Source organism: Emys orbicularis, chromosome 13 (assembly GCF_028017835.1).
Source record: "Emys orbicularis isolate rEmyOrb1 chromosome 13, rEmyOrb1.hap1, whole genome shotgun sequence".
In the NCBI taxonomy this organism is placed as follows: Eukaryota; Metazoa; Chordata; order Testudines; family Emydidae; genus Emys; species Emys orbicularis.
The window spans coordinates 8,366,277-8,387,642 of record NC_088695.1 but is presented as its reverse complement, the minus strand read 5'-3'; the positions used below and the strand labels follow the sequence as shown (position 1 = coordinate 8,387,642).

General features: G+C 46.5%; 1 protein-coding gene across 1 annotated transcript; it reads right to left on the bottom strand.

Annotated features, from left to right (window-relative positions):
* Window positions 1-2,647: 2,647 nt before the first annotated feature.
* LOC135887648 (butyrophilin subfamily 1 member A1-like) lies at window positions 2,648-18,578 on the bottom strand. Its single transcript, XM_065415369.1, has 8 exons — window positions 18,473-18,578; window positions 13,857-14,204; window positions 11,079-11,363; window positions 6,727-6,831; window positions 4,967-4,987; window positions 4,329-4,349; window positions 4,185-4,211; window positions 2,648-3,162 (listed from the first exon to the last, which is right to left on the bottom strand). Exons 1-8 carry the CDS (start codon window positions 18,570-18,572, stop codon window positions 2,648-2,650), a joined length of 1,422 nt encoding a protein of 473 aa, XP_065271441.1. The 5' UTR covers window positions 18,573-18,578.
* Window positions 18,579-21,366: the final 2,788 nt, after the last annotated feature.

Here is a 21,366-nt window from a genome sequence, read left to right as displayed (position 1 = left end):
GCTCAGGGCAGGGGGTTGGGGTGCAGGAGGGGTGTGAGATGCAGGCAGGGGGCTCAAGGCAGGGGGTTGGGGTGCAGGAGGGGTGTGAGGTGCAGGCAGGGGGCTTAGGGCAGGGAGTTGCAGGGCAGGGCGCAGGAGGGGTTTGGGCTCCGGCCCGGCGACGCTTACCTAAAGCGGCTCTGGGGTGGCAGCAGTGCACACCGGGCCAGGGCAGGCTCCCTGCCTGCCTGCCCTGGCCCCACACCACGCTGCTCTGGAAAGCGGCTGGAACCAGCCCATGGGGAAGGGGGGAACACAGGGCTCCGCATGCGTTGCCCTTGCCATGCCTCCAGGTACCTCCCCTGAAGCTTCCATTGGCCGCGGTTCCCCATTCCCGGACAATGGGAGCTGCAGGGGGTGGTGCCTGGAGGCAAAGGAAACGCACGGAGCCCTCTGCTCCCCACCCCAGGGACATGGTGCCGGCCGCTTCTGAGAGTGGTGCAGGGCCTGCGGCACCACAGGGAGCAATCCCGTGGGCCGGATCCAAAGCCCTGATGGGCCGGATCCGGCCCACGGGCTGTAGTTTGCCCACCCCTGCTCTGGAATGTGGGCACAATTTCTGCTGAGCCTGCATCAGCCAGTGCTGGGAGGGATCCGATACAGCCGCCTCCTGCCCTCAGTGCAGAGAAACTGTGCAACAGGGAAACCTCAGGCCCAACAGGCATCTGGCAAATGTAGAAATAGCCAAAGGGCAGAGTTTCCAGGCAGCGAAAGGAGCAGCAGGGGACGGGTTGTGTGGGGAACACTAGGAGGCTCTGAAACTGTTCTGTGAAGAGGATCAAACCCCCATCTGTGTGGTGTGCGACAGATCCCAGGCGCACAGAGCTCACACGGTGGTTCCTATAGAGGAAGCTGCCCAGGAGTACAAGGTAGGAAACTGCTGTCAAATTGAATGGGTAATAACTTTGGATTTTAGGTACAAGGTTCATTTCAGTGGAAGTTGCCTGTTACAAGTATAGCTGCATCATTCAGCTCTCCAAAGCTTTCATTGTGTGGGAGATACAGTACTACTGAAAAATAAATGATCTAGCAGAATGGTAAGAAGGGCAAAAAATAGTCTCTAAAGATACCTGACATGAAGGACTGATCTGAGAAGCTGAATCCTGGACAAACCCAGCTTCCACTGGTGAAAAAGGGAACTTTTTTACCATAGGTGCCGACCACGTGGGTCCTGTTGGCAGGCCCTGCTGATCAGTGCCTCCCCCTGCCTCCCGAGCTCAGCTGTGGAGGCTTTGGCAGGAGAGGAGGAGGAGTAAGGAGTGGTGCCCTCAGGGGACAGGGCAGAATGGTGTGAGTAGAGTTGGGGTGGGGCCTTGGGGAAAGGGGTGGAGTAGGGGCAGGGCGAGCCCCTCTCCCTCGACCCACACATTGGAAAGTTGGCACCTGTGCTTTTTACAGAACAGAAGCTGTTAAATGATCAGTGAGGCTTGAATCACATGAGCTGCAGGTCGATCTATGTGAGAGTGCTGCCTTCAGGCTGGAGCTTGGGAAGTTACAAGCTGTTGATGTTGTTACTGATTTGTATCAGAGAACTTATTATTAGTTTTATTTGGATCGCAGCAGCCCTCACAGCCCCCAGATGAGATCTGGGCCCTGCATAAAACACAATGAGGGACAATGCCCACCTTGAGCAGGTTGTAGACGAAGTAGACAAGACAGATAAAGGGTAGGAAAGGGAAACTGAGGCACAGAGAGGGCAGTGACTTGTCCAAGGTCATGCAGCATGTCAGTGGCAGAATTGGGAATACAACCAAGATATCCAAAGGCCCAGTTCAGTGCCCAAACAGCTAGACCAGGCTGCCACCCCCACAGCAGCACTGAGCAGTGAGGAAGTGTGGCCATTAGGAAGGAAAGATTCCTTGATAAACACCCCAGGCCCAGCAGGGAGATGAGGTTTCTCACCGGGATGCTGAATTCCCTTTTTGGTCCATCAAGGATTAAACTCAGATGCCGGCCTGCACTAGAGGAGGTCACTGTGCTAAATACTGCATGGACCCCCTCCCCCCCGAGAACCTTGAATCCACACACAAAAGGGCTCCAAAGAGCTCAGCTCCATGCCAAATACCACTGGGATTACACTGGATTGCAGCAAAACTAACCCCTGGGCGGTGCTGACTTGGGTCAGTCTGACCTGTTCTGTGGTGTACCTGGGCAAGGACCAGCCTCAGCATTTTTCTAGCCCTCACTTTTGATCCCTGTTTAGTTTCCTGTGTCTCTTTCACTCTCCTCTCCTCCCTCCCACAGATCATCACCCGTGGCTGCTCCAGTCTTTCCCCTGATCTTATCCCTTCCCCTCTTGCTGCCCCAGTGAGTTCTAACCCCACAGATCTGCACAAAATGCTCCCTGGAGCTTCCAGCTGCTCCCCAACCCCCCAAACCATGATTGATTAATTCTGTGTCCCTACCCAGCCTGTGCCTCTGCCTGTCCCCAGACCAGCTGTTAGTGCTAGCCCCTGCCCAGCCCCCAGGGAGAGGGGGGGGAGGAGCTTCCACAGGTCATAGAGATGAGGAGCCAGGGACTGGGTAGATGGGAGTCCTCCAAGATCATAGAGACTGGGTTCATGAAGCCAGAGAGGCTGATTTCCGGTTCCCCCCTCTGCTGTGTGTCTCAGGGACACAGTCTGAGCCGAGATCTGTACCCCACCCAGAGCCAGGGTCGGATTCTCTCCCCAGGGACGGAGCCCGGCAGGAAAGTGAAGATCGGGGCCTCGTCACCAGCATCGATAAATGTCACCTGCCCCCGGTCACAGTCCAGACAAACCCGGATCCTGCTGGGGACCCGGCTCAGGGACAGGGGGGCCTCAGGGGAGGTGAGAGCCTGGAACTGACCCCAGTCCCGTTCCACAGCCCAGATCCCCCCCTCAGGGCTACGGCTGATCCATCCCTTCCTCCTCACAGACTCTCTGGCCACCCCCACAGCCCAGTATTCCCCACCCCCCACCTCCACCTCCCAGCAATGTCTCCCTGAGGTGAATCCCTCACAGCCCAGCACACAGGCCCAAGAGTCAAATCTCTCAGGGTTGTTGGGCAGTCGCTGCCGTGTGGCTCCCCATCTCACACTTTTCTGATCCTCAGACAGGATGAGTTTGGGATGAGCCGTGTCTGGATCCAGAGTCACAGTCACTGGGGGGAAAGAGAATCAGAGCGTTAGGGGCAAATCGCAGCCCTGGGGGAGGGTTTGATGGTGTCAGTGACAGAATCTGCCCCAGCTGGAGAGTGACTCAGGGAATCTCCTTCCTCCAGGATGTAGCCAGCTCTGAATGGGGAGCAGCTTTGAGATGTCAGCACAGTGCAGCGGAGAGTCACTCTTGAGGTAGGTGACAGAGCAAGAAGATTTGCTGAGCCGAGACTGAGACTCCGAATGTTTCTCATCCTGCTCTTTCCCTGGTGGGGACTAGAGACCCTGGAATCATAGGGAAGCCCCAGTAGATTTCCACTCATATCATTCACATGGTCACAATTATTTTTTCCCTGATGTGCCCTCCCAAACTTCATTTTAAAACCTTGGCTCTCTCGTTGATGCCAGCATGATGCCTGCTCCATCCTGCCCCATATCTGAGCTCTGTAGATAATGACAGGATTCAATACATCCCTAACTAAAATTCTGTAGCTAGTCATCAGGGCCAGCCAAAGAGAATTATCAGTCCAGATTTCAGTTTTTAAAATTGAGATTTTGATTTAGAAGCAAGGAGCTTCTACAAGAGAAGGAAATTAGGGGTGGAGAGAGGAGAAAGAGGGTTTGGAAATTAATTCATGAAGGAGAAGGTGGAAAGGATGGTTAAAAACAGCAGAAAGTTGGGAGTTGGTGGAGAGAGGAAAAAGGAGAGAAGAGAAAAGACGCAGAATTTGAAGTCTGAGTAGAGTGACTCCTTGGTTTGAACTCTGGGGACTGGTCACTCTTGTTCCTCTACCTAACACTAGGGCTGGGATCCTGACGGACAGTAACTGCTCTGTCACTTGGAGCAGAATTACGGGAGAAATGTGTAAGGAGGGCATGTTGTGGTAGTCCTTTCCTCTCCCTCCTTTGAACCTCAGAACTCTGTCTTTTCTGAACAGGAACAATATTATATTACACTTTCCTTCTTGTTTTTTGTGCAGTGAAAGGGCGCAGAATCTCCCATTGATTAAATAGGAGTTGTAATTACCTGTATCGCTTAGGGATCTCCTCCACTCTGAAAGCAAACACAGATGGGGATGAGAATTAAGCCAGACAAATTCAGCATCAATAGGATTTATTATCACAGAAAAGGCTGCATCAGAGAGAGAAACAAACAAAAAAATGCCCTTACCGAGGTCTACTTGAAGTTTACCTAAATAATAAACAAAAATAAAAGGACATCCTGTAAAAGCTTCTCCTGGGTGAAATTAACCACCTGCCCCCCAATCATTGATCAATTGGCCTGTCTACTGTGCCTTGTTTTACACCAGAACAATCCTAGGGATTGGACACAGGATAAGTCACACCAGTGCAAGTCACTTTTCACACTGGTGCAGCTCTATAAAGGAAGGCAGCCCAAAACTCTCTCAGTGGCCTTTATGCCAGCCTTGAGCTGGGTGAAAGGTCCCACTTATAACTCACATGCCTCACCTACGTGCCAGGACTGTGGGCACTCAGTGCACAGAATCCTCAACTGGGTGACCACATCCTCACTTCGATCCTGGGCTGCCACCAGCCCCTCTCAGACGTTCTTTTTATGGACTGGCATGGAGCCATTTCTGCCATGGGCATCGAGTGCACAGTCCCCCCCGGTCACCCACTCCATGCTGCCTCCTGAAGACACATGTACAATACTGGCTTCCGACCCATTACCAATATAACAAGTTAGGCTATTAGTATTACTTATGATTTTCAAGTTGACATTGTCACATTCATTCAAAAATCTTTCAGAGCAGAACATTGGTTGTACCAGGAGAAAATGGAACTTACTGATAGTGTTGAGATGTTTCCCTAAAAAAGAAAATATAAATAAAATTATGTAAGGACTTTTTCAGTGACTCTAGATTTAAAAGGATCTTTTCATTATGAGTCCTTGTGTAATAATAATGACGCTGCTCTACCACACCATTGCAGCTCTCCAGGGACTTGCAGGTTGGGTGCCCAGTGGAGGAGAAATCTGACACACAGAGTTTGGGTACTTTCTAAGTGTAATTTGATTTATTTACACACATAGACCTGTCCTAGAACACAGATGGTCACAAACAGCACACAGACAATCCTTTCTTTCAAGAACTTCACCTAGCACCAGGACTTGGTTCCCAGGGATGCCAAGAACTAATGCCAGTTGACTAATAAATCCTACTCTGTTTTGAAAAGGCTGTTTCATGTCACTACAAAAACTTGCTGTGACACATAAGTCCCTGAAGAGTATACAAGCTTCTGTTCAGGAGTCTGTCTAAGTCAGGGGTGGCCAACCTGTGGCTCCGGAGCCACATGCGGCTCTTCAGAAGTTAATATGCGTCTCCTTGTATAGGCACCGACTCCAGGGCTGGAGCTACAAACGCCAACTTTCCAATGTGCCAGGGGGTGCTCACTGCTCAACCCCTGGCTCTGCCACAGGCCCTGCCCCCACTCCACCCCTTCCTGCCCCCTCCCCTGAGCCTGCCATGTCCTCCCTCTCCCCCCGCCCCCAGAGCCTCCTTCATGCCAAGAAACAGCTGATTGGGAGGTGCGGGGAGGGAGGAGGCGGCGCTGATTGGCAGGGCTGCTGGTGGGCAGGAGGCACTGGGAGCGGGGGGCGGGGAGCTGCTGACGTATTATTGTGGCTCTTTGGCAATGTACATTGGTAAATTCTGGCTTCTTCTCAGGCTCAGGTTGGCCACCCCTGGTCTAAGTGTAGACTAGCTGGGGAGAGCTCTTGGTGTGAAACCCCGAGTGCTGGAGCCCAGATGCTCAGTTAAGGAGATTATGAGGCAGCGAGGCCTACTCTGAAGGAAGAGTGAGATCCTTTGGATGTGTGGCAGACTGAAGGGGTTTCTCCAAGAGACTGTTTAAGAGCTGGAGTGTGGATCCATGACATTTGGTTCCTAGAGAATCTCAAGAATTGATACCTCAAGAATTGACTCTAACCTGAGATCAAGACAATGAGCAAACTTTCCTGTTTCTTGTTCAGCTCCCTCTTCCTGAAACTTTGCAGAACCCCAAACTAACAACAACAATGCAGCCTGTCTTCCCCAAGACTGAACATTTCCTCACACACTAAAACAAAGTAAAAAAAAGAAAAACTTGGAAGACTCTGTGTACTGGCATCCCCAGATGGAGCCTGCCAGAACAACAAAAACAACAAGCCATTCCTTAATACTGTAACAATCTTTTGAACACACTAGAATTAAACAGCAGAAACTTCATAAGGCAAGGATTTTCGTTCGAGCCAAGTACTTAAAACCCCCAACCACACTGAATTACAGTGGGAGTTGGGAACCTAACTGCCTCAGGCTCCATTGACAATCTAATTAAACTGGTGCAAACCAAGTGTAGGCTTATTTTAAGATGAATAGAAATAAGTTAACCTGAAATAAACTCCATGTAAATTGATGTGTCCACACAGAGGTTTGCACTGGTTTAACAAAATCCATTTAATTTCACACCTTAAGCTGATGTAACTTTCTCATTTAGAAAAGTCTAAACTGTCTTTTCTAAGGAGAAAATCTCATTCTGATTACACTGTATTTTCCCCATTCGAGCTTTACCTCTTAATTTGAAGAGAAAAAGAGTAAGGCTGATGAACACCAACGAAATCACTAGAGTCACACTCCAAACCACCAGCCAAGGAGACATTCTTGGGAAAAAGAAATCTGAAACACAAAGCCCACATTAGTTCAGAAATAATAAACACTATACTCTAGTTTGGAATGACAAACCGTGTATACTTTTAGTCTAGAAACATGTATTACATCAGGATTTGTTTGAAACAAGTGTGGGGAAAATTGCTCCCTGCAAGATAAAAATGGGCAGAAACCAATTTTAAAAAGAGGTTCTGCTCACACACTTTTGATAGTATTGAATGGTGTATTAAATAGTATGTGAAGGGCTACCAGCCTCTCCCTGTCTCCATCTTCCCCTCTCCAGCATACAGAGGCACCAGTAGAAAAAAGGGCCTGTGGTGCACTGCCAGAAAAGTGGAGGGGGGGGTACATGGGCCGTGGGGGGAAAAGGGGAGGGGCCTGCATCGGCCACGTCGCTCTGACGCGAGGGCTTCACGTGACCCATGTCGCCCCCCCCCCCCCCCGCCTCTGCCAGTGGACCTGGTCACATCACCTGTTATTAAGGTGGCTCCACTCTTCCCATATTAGGGCCTTATTTTCAGCTGCTCACTACTTTGCCAAACTTTAGTCATTTGGGCAGAAAAGTTCCATGCTGGGTATCTGCCTCAGGCTGAACTTCTTTTTACAAGTTTCAGCCAAAATGGTTCCACTGTTTCTGAGAATGAGGTTAGAATAACACATCGTTTGACATTTAAAAAAAAAATCTGATGGCCTTTTCTAGGAGAAGCTTTAGTGCCCCAGGCTTTTGAGCAGAAACTTGATATTCAGCAGGGTGTGACCTGTGGGTCAGGGATGTGCCCTTTCCGTGTGAAAATCCATCCAATAATTGGCCAAGTGATAAGCCTCTGAAAAAATTTAGTTTGTGCACACTCAGTAGAGTTCTTAGAGTTTAGCAGTTAAATTCTCTGAAAATTTTGTCCTCACGGAGCATGCTCCATCCCCTCACAGCCGCTACTGCTGACCAGACTTCACATGTGACATCCCCACACTCCAGGTCAAGGATAAAAGGGCAAAGCTGAGCTTTCCCTGCAATTGCTGCTCCAAGCTGCTGTGGGGTTGGGCACTAGAATGGACAGCAGGGGGCCTGTCTCTCCTGTGCTCTCAGTGCCCACTCTGCTGCTGTCTAGGCAGAGCGGAAGTAGAAGGTGACTGACTAGAATTTAAGAGGGGGAAAAGCTAGACCCGGAAGGAGGTAAAGGATTAGATTGGAACAAAGTGCTTGGTGAGACTAGAGTGAGAGAGAAACTGTCACTGGGAATGAAGTGGAGCTGGACACTGGGTAAGGAGACTGGGAACCAGTGAGGGAAATGGGAGTAGCAGGACTGAAAGTGAGAACTGAGACCAGATGGGGAACAGGGGGCAGAGGGACAGACTAGAACAAGGCCTGACAAGGAGACTGGGACTGGGAACCAGTAGGGGGACAGGGAAGGGGGGGGGGGGAGTCACATCTGACAAGGAGCTGGAGTGTGGGGTTACATCTGAGCTTGGTTGGGCAAAGAGACAGTGCAACCAGCTTTCAGAATGGAGAGAGGTAAGTAGTGGTGTCCCCCAGGGGTCTGTACTGGGACCAGTCCTATTCAACATATTCATAAATGATCTGGAAAAAGGGATAAACAGTGAGGTGGCAACATTTGCAGATGACACAAAATTACTAAAGATAGTTAAGACCCAGGCAGACTGCGAAGAGCTACAAAAGGATCTCTCAAAACTGGGTGACTGCGCAACAAAATGGCAGATGAAATTTAATGTTGATAAATGCAAGTAATGCACATTGGAAAGCATAATACCAACTATACATCTAAAATGACGTGGTCTAAATTAGCTGTTTCCACTCAAGAAGAGATCTCGGAGTCACTGTGGATAGTTCTCTGAAAACATCCACTCAATAAGCAGCAACAGTCAAAAAAGTGAACAGAATGTTGGGAATAATTAAGAAAGAGATAGATAATAGGACAGAAAATATCATGTTGCCACTATATAAATCCAAGGTACATCTTGAAAACTGCCTGCAGATGCGGTCGCCCCACCTCAAAAAATATATATTGGAATTGGAAAAGGTTCAGAAAAGGGCAACAAAAATGATTAGGGATATGGAACAGTTTCCGTATAAGGAGAGATTAATAAGACTGGGACTTTTCAGCTTGGTAAAGAGAAGGCTAAGGGGAGATATGATTGAGGTCTATAAAATTATGACTAGTGTAGAGAAAGTAGATAAGGAAGTGTTGTTTACTATTTCTCATAACACAAGAACTAGGGGTCACCAAATGAAATGAATAGGCAGCAGGTTTAAAACCAATAAAAGGAAGTATTTCTTCACACAATGCACAGTCAACCTGTGGAACTCCTTGACAGAGGATGTTGTGAAGTCCAAGACTTTAACAGGGTAAAAAAAGAACTAGATAAATTCATGGAGGATAGGTCCATCAATGGCTATTAATCAGGATGGGCAGGGATGGTGTCCTTAGCCTCTGTTTGCCAGAAGCTGGGAATGGGCGACAGGGGATGGATCACTTGATGATTCCCTGTTCTGTTCATTCCCTCTGGGGCACCTGGCATTGGCCACTGTCAGAAGACAGGATACTGGGCTAGATGGACCTTTGGTCTGACCCAGTATGGCTGCTCTTATGTTAACCTTAATTTGGTCCCTTTGTGAATATACCTTATGACACAATCTTTAATTAAACGACCACATACTATTCCCCCCTCTCCCGCAGAACTCTTGCCTCATTCAGTACACTGGAGGCACCTGCTCTGGGGATGAATCTGGGTTGTGCAGTGAAGGTATGGGTTGCCTGTAGGACCCTGGCCTCATTTCTTGCACAAGCTGGAAAGTGTGGAAAGAATGAGGCAGGGAATTCCAGGAAGAGAAAGGATGGTCTCATGGGTATGTCAGCTCAGTGGCTCTTTTGGAGGCAAGGGGAAACAGTATGTGATCATGGTATTAGAAACTGTATCATAGTGCATAGAGACAAAGGGGCCAAATTTAGAATGCACAGGGAACCTGAATTCTGGTATTTCCTAACTTTTGAATCCAATTTTCATTTAAGATGTTTTGTGTGTGTGCACATGGCTGAGCATGTGTATTCGTATTCATATTATATATATAAAATAATGAATAGTGGGTTTGTTTGTTTATATTTTAATTCTGGTTGTCCTTATGTACAGTCTTCACACTGTTGGATAACCGGGGCTTCTGAACCCATCATCCAACCCAGGAGCCAACTCAGGGGAAAGTGCCTCCTCCTTTTCATGAAATTAATGCTACAGTTAAAACATGTAGGAAGAGAAATTATAGATAATCATTACATTTCCCAACAGAAAACTTACATTTAAGTAAAATTAAAACTTTTGTACTTCCATAGTAAAAGAAAATCTGACTATTAAAGAGTGGAAGTAAATCATTAATGGAGGGCAGATCAATATTAAAATACTCTTCACTTCAGCTGGCATAGGAGCTGATCTGCTAAATGGGTGCATGGGAACTGATCCAAATACCAATAACATCTTTAATGGGCTTTGGATCAGGCCCACAGCATTTTGTTGTTATGGCAACCCCCTTCCCTGCATGAATTTTGCTAGAGGATGAGAAATCAAATTTCAAATTAAAACGTGGACCTTGTAGTGAGTGACACACTCAAATGACTATTCCCAGGGCTCTAGACTTTCTTGGACCTGCCTTGCTTCTGACCCTTCATGAGCCAGAGACTCAACAGTCACAAATTTCCTCTATGTTGAAGAGACCACAGCATATCACATCTCCCACTCCATAGTCACTGGAGCAAGAAGCCTAGTCCTTGATCCATCAGACCACCAGGAGGCGGAAAGTCCAACCAATCAGTAGGACTCCCAATATACCTTAACACTGCCCTGTGGTGGCTGTATCAGAAAAAGAAATCTAATTTCAGCTTAAACATACATTAATAAAAAGAGATATATATAAAATACTAGTTTATTCTTATATGGGACTTCAAACACCAACTGTAATGTTTTTATTATAATCATATCCATAGGACATTTCTATCCAGAAATACATTTGGATTTCTTTTAAATTTAACCTTAATTCTGAATTTCCTGTGTCAAAATTGCTTGTTTCTGGGATAATTACTATATCCCTGGAGTGTATTTTACCCTAAATTGTGTTCTGAACCTTAACTTAATGTAGTTTTTTTGTGAGGAAATATTTTAACTTTTGTATTATTTAGCAACCTAGACTTTATTTCTTTTTTTTTTTTTTTTCCAGTTTGGGATATCAGTGTTTGGTTTTGGTGGTAACTCACCTGATATATAAAAAGTTGAGGGTTCCTTTTCTAGGTTGATGTAAGCGTTCCTTATAGAACAGGATAAATTCTGGTTTGAATTTTCTGTTATAATGATAGAACTTTTTATTTCAAAGAGCCCACGTTCATCTTTGGATTTTGTTTTAATAGAGGATGATAAAAGCTGCCCACTGCGATCTCTCCACAGCACCTCGGGCTCTGGGTACCATCCAGCCAACTGACACACCATTCGGATCCCTCCATCCTGATAACCCTCAACAGAGATTTGAGGGGCAGAGCCTGAAGCTAGAGTAAAATGAATCAGTGTTAAATGATATACATATACAGCCTAGCATATAAAAGTTTACATTTTTAATAAAATGATTGAATACACTTTCTTTATGACAGATATTCATAGAAATAGGAAATTTGACTTTAATGAGACTTAAGTACTTGTTAAGCATTTTGCAGTCCGGAGGCCTCAGAGATGGAAGTGAAAGCCTTACAGAGCGTGGGAGTGAGTAATCAGCAGCTTAGTAGGTGATGTGAATTGGGCAAGGAATGCAAAAGAATTTCCCTTGGATTTCTGATTTCTAGGCTTTGAAGGTTTTTTGTTCACAGATCCAGTAGATTTTTAAGGCCAGAAAGGACCATTGTGATCATCCAGTCTGACCTCCTGGATCACACAGCCCATATGTCTTCCATGAATTAATTCAAGTCCAAAAGCTGTGGCTGAACTAGCACATTCCTTTTCACCAGAGGTGTTCGAGTTGGTGCAGTGTGTCCTCCTCCTCTGGTTATTTTGTGCAGAGTGGGGCAGGCAGCTAATTAATTCCTGCAAGAAATGCAGGGCCGGACTAATTCTTCTGTGGGCCTGGGGCTATCAGATTTTGTGGGGTCCCTCCCTGTATACAAGTCTTCTTCCTAACTTAAAATAAAATGATCACATGGGGGGGGGCAGAGGCTCGGGGCTTCCTCTAGGCTCTTGGGTGGGGCCAAAAATGAGGGGTTCAGAGTGCAGGAAGGGGCTCCAGGCTTGGGCCAAGAGGTTTGGCATGCAGGAGGGGGTTCAGGGCAGGAGGTTGATGTCTGAGTGGGAGTTAGGGTGCAGGAGGGGTCTCAGGGCTGGGGCTGGGGGTTAGGGTGTAGGGCGCTTACCTCGGGCAGCTCCCCTTTGGTGGCACAGCAGGGCTGAGGCAGGTTCCCTGCCTGCCCTGGCCCACACCGGTCCGAGAAGCTGCCGGCACGTCCCTGGCTTTGGCCCCGGAGGGTGGGGTAGTTGGCGCTGCATGCTTCTCTCGCCTGCAGACTCCACACACGCAGCTCCCATTGGGTGTGGTTCCCGGCCAATGGGAGATGTGGGGGAGGCACCTGCAGGCGAGGGCAGCGCGTGGATGGAGCTTCCCTCCCTGATTGCTGTGAGCCAGCGCTTGCAGCTCCAGACCAGCAGAGGGTGGGGAATGGCAGCGCGTGGAGCCGCCTCCACCCCCCGCCAGGCAGGGCTGGATAACACAGGGACTTTAGTGGCTGCAGCACAGGGCCCCGGGGCTAAGGGGGCCCTGCGAAATGATCTGGACTTTGGCAGCCTGGAGATCTTTTTGCAGGGCCCCCCTTAACCTGGGGCCCTGGGCTGCAGCCCCTAAAGCCCCAGTGTTAATCCAGCCCTGAAGAAATGACTTAGGTGTCTATGCTGTCTGGCTTCAGGTGTCTGGTTCCCATTCATGAATCACCAGCAGAGACAGGCGCCTCCCTGCAGCCTGAACTTAGCTGTCCATCTGTCAGTGCGGGGCCGGGGCTTAGGACATGTTTCTGTGGTTGACAATTCCCATTGGCTGGCTTAGGCACCATCATCTCCTGTTCTGGCTGTTTTGTGCGAAGTGAGTCAGAGACCTAACCTGTTGCCATAGGAAACATGTCGGGCATTTTCCCTTTTCTTCCTGAATTCTAAAGGAGGGACAGAATTTGGCTTCTAAAAGAAACTGAACTTGGGCCAGTAACTAAGAACCAGCTGCTGCTATTGCTAAATATCCAGTGAGGATATCCCTCTCCCCTGGGATAAAAAGAAACCCACTATTTGTGGGTGTCTCTGTCTTTTGAGGATGAGCAACTCCCTAATGTCTAGGGATATTGTCCATTCCCTTATTTGGATAGAAAGCCCATAGAGAGGCTGAAATGTTCCCAAGGCACAAACACCAGCACTGCTGAGAGGAGAAACATGGAAGTGAAAGGGGATTTAAGGGTAACAATATGCAAAATGACAAACACTAAGGCCCAACTCCACAAAGAGAATTGGTGTTGCAACACTAAGCACCAAATGGCCTAACTTTTAAGATGCTTAGAAAACCACTGGAATCCACAAAGCCTGAGTTAGGGGAGAGATCAGTGCCTGAGAACGGGATCCACAAAATCCAGCATCTAGGGAGGAAGCTGCCTAAAACAGCCCAGAACAGATATTGATAAGAGTGGTGTATCCTAGCAGTATGCTGTGCCAGATTTCAGAGCCTGAACCCAGGCTGGATTGAGGCCCCCATCTCTGCTTATGACCCACAGCCTGGCACTCTCTCCTGGAGTCAGTCACCTAAGCCACTTTTTACAATCTGAACTGGTGCTGTTACCTCCCATAGAATTTTCATCACAGTTTTTAAGAGCACTTGCTGAAGATGTGGGAGACCCCTGGTTCAACTACCCCCTTCTACTTAATGGGGGGGAAAGGATGTGAACAGGGGTCTCCTACTGCCCATGACATGGGGAGTTAGGTGCCTAAGTACTTTTGTGGACTTTTATAGACATCTTACTGACCTTCTACCTTCAGTTCCAATAGAGCTTCTTCATGAAAGACACCATCTTGAACAAAACAGCGGTACTGTCCTTCATCAGAGGGTCTGACATTCACAATCCTCAAGGCAACATTCCCATCCATGATGCTGGCTTTCAAAAGCTCTGTCCTTTCATGATATTCTGGCATCTGCTGCTCATATTGATCCTTTCCATGCTGATAGAGGTGCACAAACCAAGTGAACTCAGATCGGAACCATCTCACCTCCATGTTCTCAGCACTCATCCTGGTGGACAGGTGACAGGGTAACACAATGTCCTCACCCACAATGGCAGTGACAGGGTGATCAGGTCCAATCACTGTGAACTGAGCTGCCAAATGCACAAAGGCACAAAGAAGATAAAACAAATAAAGTAAATGTACATCATATTCCCTTTTAATCAATGACACTCAAATTAGAATCTCTTTGTGCGTATTTCCTATTCTGTGCCTCGATTGCAGTGCTCTGTCATTGACTAGGACATGTCCTGAATTTATACATGAATTTTACAACCAATAATGCATTTGGATAACCATCATTTAGATTAGTTTTAATGGAAGCTGAAATACTTTCTGCCATTATCCTTACAAGCAGCTCCAGACAGAATTAACTTGCATTTGCAAACCTTTCAAATCATTGCTTTCTGTTTGAAACAGTTTTTAAGTTTTTTTAATGTTATAAAACATATAAACTAAGTAAAAGAACATTATTAGGGTACCATTCAGGAAAGAATCTTTCTTCAGGAAGGAAACTTAAGCATGTGTTTAACTTTAAACATAAACTTAAATGCTTTACTCCCGTGGTTCTCACTTTTGTACTAGTGACCCATTTCACACAGCAAGCCTCTGAGTGTGACCTCCCTTATAAATTAAAAACAAACACTATTATTTAAACAGGATTATAAATGCTGGAGGCAAAGTGGGGCTTGAGGTGGAGACTGACAGCACGCGACCCCCCATGTAATACCCTCGCAACGCCTGAGGGGTCATGACCACTAGTTTGAGAATCCCTGCTTTACTCAATCAGGAGCTAAGGTTGCCAAACAAAGCACTTAAATATTAGGAGATGCCAGATGGTGCTACTTCATTTCTGCCTCCTTTTGTGTATGATACAGTCTTCTGTTCTATGACCTCATTACTGGCCTTCCCACAGAACCCCTGTTTCACTCCGAGACTGCTCAACTGGCATCGATAGAGAGAAAGACTTGATGCTCACAGGGAGTACTTTGCTCATGAGCTCTGTGAAGTCAGCTGGGATGTTTGAGCTAATACTTCCCCCCGCCTCTCCCCTCAGTTTTAAAATGGGAGATAGATAGGTAGCCAGGAGACCTTCAATGAAGAGTCTTAAATACTAGAACTCCTTTGCCCTCTGGTTCCTATGGACTCAGCACCTGCACAGTCCAAGCTGGTTAGGTTTTTGAGAAGAAAATGGGCATGTTGAGGAGGACACTCAAGGAGGGCCACATTAAGAAACTGGATGGATGAGGTGTAGTTATTAATCCTGAAAAATTGGGGAGACATTTTACTGTATTGTTACCCCTCAGCAGCTAGTCCAATTTTGGGACCTGTTGGAAGTAGACATTGATAGAGCCTGGTATTCTCTTTGCTGCAATCTTTTTTTATTTACAAGGAATGTACCAAGCCCGGCTTCTCCAAATGCAGGAGGAACCAGAAGCGAAAGGAGCAGTTTTGTAGTTTACAGCCCCAAGTCTTTCTAGCCAACAGACTCAAAAGTTCTCTCTGTAGCTTTTCCCAGCATTGCACTGTGGTCACAGCTCCTGCTTGACTTTGCTTTTTTTTGTCTCTGTCTCTCTCTCTGTTCTTGTCTGCTGTCAGTTCTGTGTTTGCTCTCTCACATCTCACGCTCCCACACTCACCGGGTCACAATACCCAGTGGAAAACCTCCTCCACACACCCAACACATCCACAGTGCTAGGTGTGGTCTCCACTAGCACTTTTGTCAGTCAAACTTTTGTCAGGCAGGTCACCCCCCTGACCGACATAAGTTTCACCGATAAAAGCGCCAGTGTGGACAGCACTGTGTCAGCAAGAGAATGTCTCCTCCGCGGCTCGTTAGGGGTGGTTTAATTATGCATAGAGCAGCTACATGGGAGACTTTACAGTGGTGCATCTGCAGTGGTACAGCTGTGCTGCTCTAAGGTCTGTAGTGTGGATATAGCCCTAGCCTCTGTGCAGACTCTATTTAGCCTTGTTTTAGGTGTGGCTACTTTACTCTCTTTTACAGCTATATTAAGTGAAAGGGTGCAGTCCCACACCAATTTGAACAAGGTCAACTCAATCCAGAACAAGATTTCATCTAGCTCATAACAAATCATTTATTTTTTACTGATGATACGCTTGGGAATTTGTGCTGATTTTTGTTCAGTTTTGTATCATGTAGTTAAATAGGGTAGTTGTTGTTACGTTGCACTCCATATTCTTTATGGAAATCTGCTTATGAATATGACATGGCAGATTTTGAATAAAGCATTTCCAGTTATGTGACATATCCTTGGAAAGGTTATAATCTGCTGAATGTGTTCATCCTATTTGTATGCATGTATCATTTCTGTGTCTGAAGTTAGAAATATGAAGTGTAAACCGATGTTACTGTTACTAATTTAGTTCTGCCAAGTGAGTGATATTAAGGGTTCTTCAGGAACCTGATGACTCTTAAGCAAGAAACGATGGGCTGTCAATGGATTTGTTTTCCTGTAAGTCTATGGGATGCCTGTGAGGAGGAGGGCTGATGGGGGGGGGGGGGGGGTGTCCCTGGATAGGCGCCGACTTCCCCTCTGCCCTGTGGGTGCTCGACTCCCCCTCCCACAGCCTGGCCCTGGCACTGCCCTTGCCCCACCCCAAATAAAAATAAAATAAAATAAATGAATGGAGATATCCTATCTCCTAGAGCTGGAAGAGACCTTGAAAGGTCATCGAGTCCAGCCCCCTGCCTTCACTAGCAGGACCAAGTACTGATTTTGCCCCCCCGATCCCTAAGTGGCCCCCTCAAGGATTGAACTCACAACCCTGGGTTTAGCAGGCCAATGCTCAAACCACTGAGCTAACCGTCCCCCACCCCTACAAATTCCACCGCCTTCCACAAAGTCCCCACCTACCCCACCTTTTCCCACCCTAGCCCCACCCCCTCCCCGCCCACATTCCACCCCTTCCCCCAAGTCCCCACCTCTGCTCCACCTCCTCCCCCTCCCTCCTGGAAAGTCCTAAGTGCCATCAAACAGCTGTTAGGCAGTGGGTGAAGCGCTGGGAGGGAGGGGAAGGAGCGTGGACGCGGTGCGCTCAGGAGGGGGGGGGAGAGGGGAGGAGGCGAGGCGGGGGGAGCTTGGCTGCCAGTGGGTGCGGAGCATCTGCTAATTTTTCCCTATTGGTGCTCCAGCCCTGCAGCACCCACGGAGTCAGCACCTATGGGTCCCTGCGAAGACACGTGTCCGTCACCTGATGCTGGAATCCATCTTGGATTTTATATTTTTCCACAAAGCGGGGGGGAAAGTTTAAACAAAGAGACAAAGGATTCCCACCTTTTGGCAAATCTATATAAGGGTATGAAGCTGGATAAAGAGGGAATCGTGAGGACACCTCTGCTTACCACTCAAGATGCCTGCTGGAACTAACAGAGACTGAACAGATTGGGCCTGGAATAAAAATGAGTCGAGTCTGTGAAAGAAGCTTATTGGAACATCTTTGAAGGTGAGATATTACATGTAACCAGTTTTAGTGTATTAAGCTTAGCCTCGTGTGTTTGTTTTATTTTGCTTAGTAACTTACTTTGTTCTATCTGTTACCTCTTATGATCACTTAAATCCTACCTTTTGTACTTAATAATTAGTATTAATAAACCCAGTGTAAGTCATTGTTACCTGGGGGGCAAACAATCTGTGCATCTCTCTTCACTTCGCAAAAGAGGGCAAACAATATGAACATATATGGTACAGAACTTTATACAGTGCAAGATGAATTTATCTGGGATTCAGGTCCCATTGGGGCTCTGCACTGGGGTGCTGAGGTAAGTCCCTTTTAACTGAGTCTTCCCAGAGCTGAGTTGATCTCAGGGTATGTCTACACCCAGCCGCTAGTTCGGCGGCTGGCAATCGAAGTTCTGGGTTTGACTTATCGCGTCTTGTCTGGACGCGATAAGTCGAACCAGGAAGTGCTCGCAGTCGACTGCGGTACTCCAGCTAGACGAGAGGAGTACCGCGGAGTCGACGGGGGAGCCTGCCTGCCGCGTGTGGACCGAGGTAAGTTCGAACTAAGGTACTTCGAACTTCAGCTACGTTATTCACGTAGCTGAAGTTGCATACCTTAGTTCAATTTGGGGGTTTAGTGTAGACCAAGCCTCAGTGTCTGTATTCTGCAGAGGAGTGTAGCCCTTTCTCTGTGTCTGTGCTGGAGGAGGCCTGGAGTGTCTGGCTCAGCAAGACAGAGGCAAGGGGTGCCCAGGCTAGCAGAAGGCTTAGGTTCAGTGGTATCTCAGCACATCAAGTGACAGTCCCCAAGGAGGTCCCGATGAGGGAACCCGTCACAATTGCAGAAATCATACAAATGAATAAATCCTGTAAGCAGCAGAAGCTACGGACATTCCTACCTGATTCCAGCTTGTGAGCATAAAATGTAATGAAGAAAATTATAAAATCAGGTAGAGAGGAGCTGGCTCTGGAGCTGTGGCAGATTGAGAGACCCTTCATCTCAGTGTAACTTGATCTAGATGATGGGGGGACGGGGGGGATAAAATAAAAAAAATGTATTGAGTGTAACACAGTCAACGATTTAAGACAACCTGGATACAGAGAAAATGGAAAATTATGAACAGGATATGTTATTGGCGAAACAAAACAAGACCCTGCAGCACTCAACTTAATTGCATTTTTATGCAACTTTCAATAACCTTTTGAATGCTGCATCTGATCAAGTCCAACATTTCATGGAACACTCCCGGCATCGATCAAAAGTTGTCTCCTGATCAAGGGAAACCAACCAATGTGCAAATCAAATATTTTTTAGCCAAAACTACATCCCACAATAGGCAAAGGTTGTTAAAAGTGGACCTATTGAAGATACAATGGGTCGGGCCATGGCGCACAACCAACCCAATCACAGTTTTCAATCTGTTTGCCAAAGCCTTTGAGAAAAGTTTATAGTTGGAGCAACCCAGGGACACAGATCTCCAACCCTTTACCTCCCCAAAGTACCCCTTCTTAAGCAAAAGGGGTAGAATTGCTCAACAACAACTAAGTGGTAGTATCGTCTCCCTGACACTCTCCTGAAAAACCTGGAGCAAGTCAGTCCCAAAAAGGGTCCAAAAGGCCTTGCAAAACTCAACAGGCAAACCATCATTACCAAGTGTCTTCCCTGGAGCATTTAGAGCATGTGACACTGTATGGATTCTGGGGGACATTTGAGCATATTATGAATAATTAAATGCTTGTCAGTTGGACCCCAAACAGATGGCTGCTTGTGCATTTGATGGAGCTGCAAACTTCTCTGGAAGACATAGTGGAGTACAAGCTTTGCTCAGAGAAAAGTGTATCCCTAAACTCTCCTATACACACACTGCAGAGGCCATCTACTCCAACTAGTGCTAGTACGAGCTGCAGACTCTTCAAAAGACATTAAAAAAAAAAAAAGCTATAAATGTAATGTCGTCATTCTTTTTTCGGCAAGACTCCAAAAAGACTGAATAACTTGGAAAATATAGAAGATACACTGGGACTGAAGTTCAAATTAGTCCAACCTGGGAAAACCCGCTGGCTTTTTCATGAGCGATCCTTGGCTGTTTTAAAATTACTCCAGCCATTATTACTGGCTTTGGAAAGTATCTACAAAGATGGGATGGATCTAAGTAGTGAGGCTGGTGGATTACTTTTGCTACTACGTTTAGAGAAGACTATTGCCATTCTCTCTCTTGTAAGTCTACTGTTGACACCACTTGGGTCATTAAACAATGCCATCCAGGCATCTGCTACAACAGTAGTAGATCTTTGTCCAGCAATAGAAGCTACATTTGGATCAGAGAGCTATCCATTGAAAAAGTATTGGAAGAAGCAAAGACTTCAGTCCAGAAGTTGACTAATGAAGGCATTTATATTGAATCCTTAAGTGAAGAGGACAAGAAGTGTTTGTTAAGACAACTGAAAAAGTACACAGATTTGATTCTTAAAAATCTACAACAGCAACTTCTAGATTCTATTCAACCTCTACGTAGCTTTTACAGATCCCTGTCCTATAAAACACCGACAGTTGAGTGGAGTGAGGCACTACCAGCATGGGGCTGCCATGTGCTCAGGACAGAATAGAGAATTTGAACACAGAGTGGAATATCATACAACAAATGAATGAAGATTTGACTTCAACTTCTTTTTTATCACATAAATATTTCAAATCAAACAAAAATCATGCAATTTTTTTGGTGAAAAATAATTCCCCTTTTTTTAATCCTGTCCAGAGATACCCTCATGAATTCTCCCCACTGACGGCTTTTCACACAGGGAATAACCTGTCTCACAGTTTGTAACATGGGCCTTTCTTGCCATTATGCCATCAAATCTTCCCTAAACCCAGGACCATAAAAATCACCCCTGCTAGCCACCCTTCTACAGCTCTGTGGCCACAAAGATAGGAGGCAACATTAATTTATCACAGGATAACAATGCAATGTGTACAAACTGATCACTCAGTGGTTGTTGTGAATCACTTGACATGCATACAGAAGACCAATACCAAGCTAAAAGTGGTGACATGCCCTCATTGTCATTGCATTAAAGTTTCTGGCCCAGATTCAGTAATTAAATCCATCCCTATTGAGCAATACATTTCAAAGGGTACTTCACTTTAGGCACATGCTTAATTCCCACTGATCTCAAAATGAATAAAGGCTGTAATTTGTTTCCATTGATTCTGGACAAAACTGGACCTTTTTTCCTTTCAAGTATCAGAAGCAAAAGGACTCAGCCCCACAGTCAGGTTGAAAACTACTGACAACAAGCAGGCCAGGAAACTATACTGATTGCAGCTGAGTTTGCAGCCCTACGTTTCTTCCTATATTCTAAATACAGGAAGTTACTTTGTTACAAATCTCCCTTTAACTTCACTAAAAACTGGATTGGGCCCAGGGTGCTTGAGTGAAACACAGTAACAGAGGGAAGGAATTACTTATTGAATGTACTGTAAAAATCCAGCAGTGCTAGGAAACTGATCTGAAATGTAGTTTGAAGGCATATCATTTTGAATGTACATATGAGGGACTGTTTCCATAAAGAGCAAAACAAATTCTCATGGGATTATCAAATCTTTATGTTATTAACAATCTGTCCAAGAAAAAGCCCTGAATATTATAAAGTCAAGCAGCCAGAGTTCACCTACCTGATTGATCCCTCTGAGACGTTTCATGGTGGTTAGGGTGCGGTCTGTCCTTCTGAAATCCTCATGCTTTGTCGAGATAGTCCTTAAAATATCAATTATTTCATTTCATCAAACCCAGCT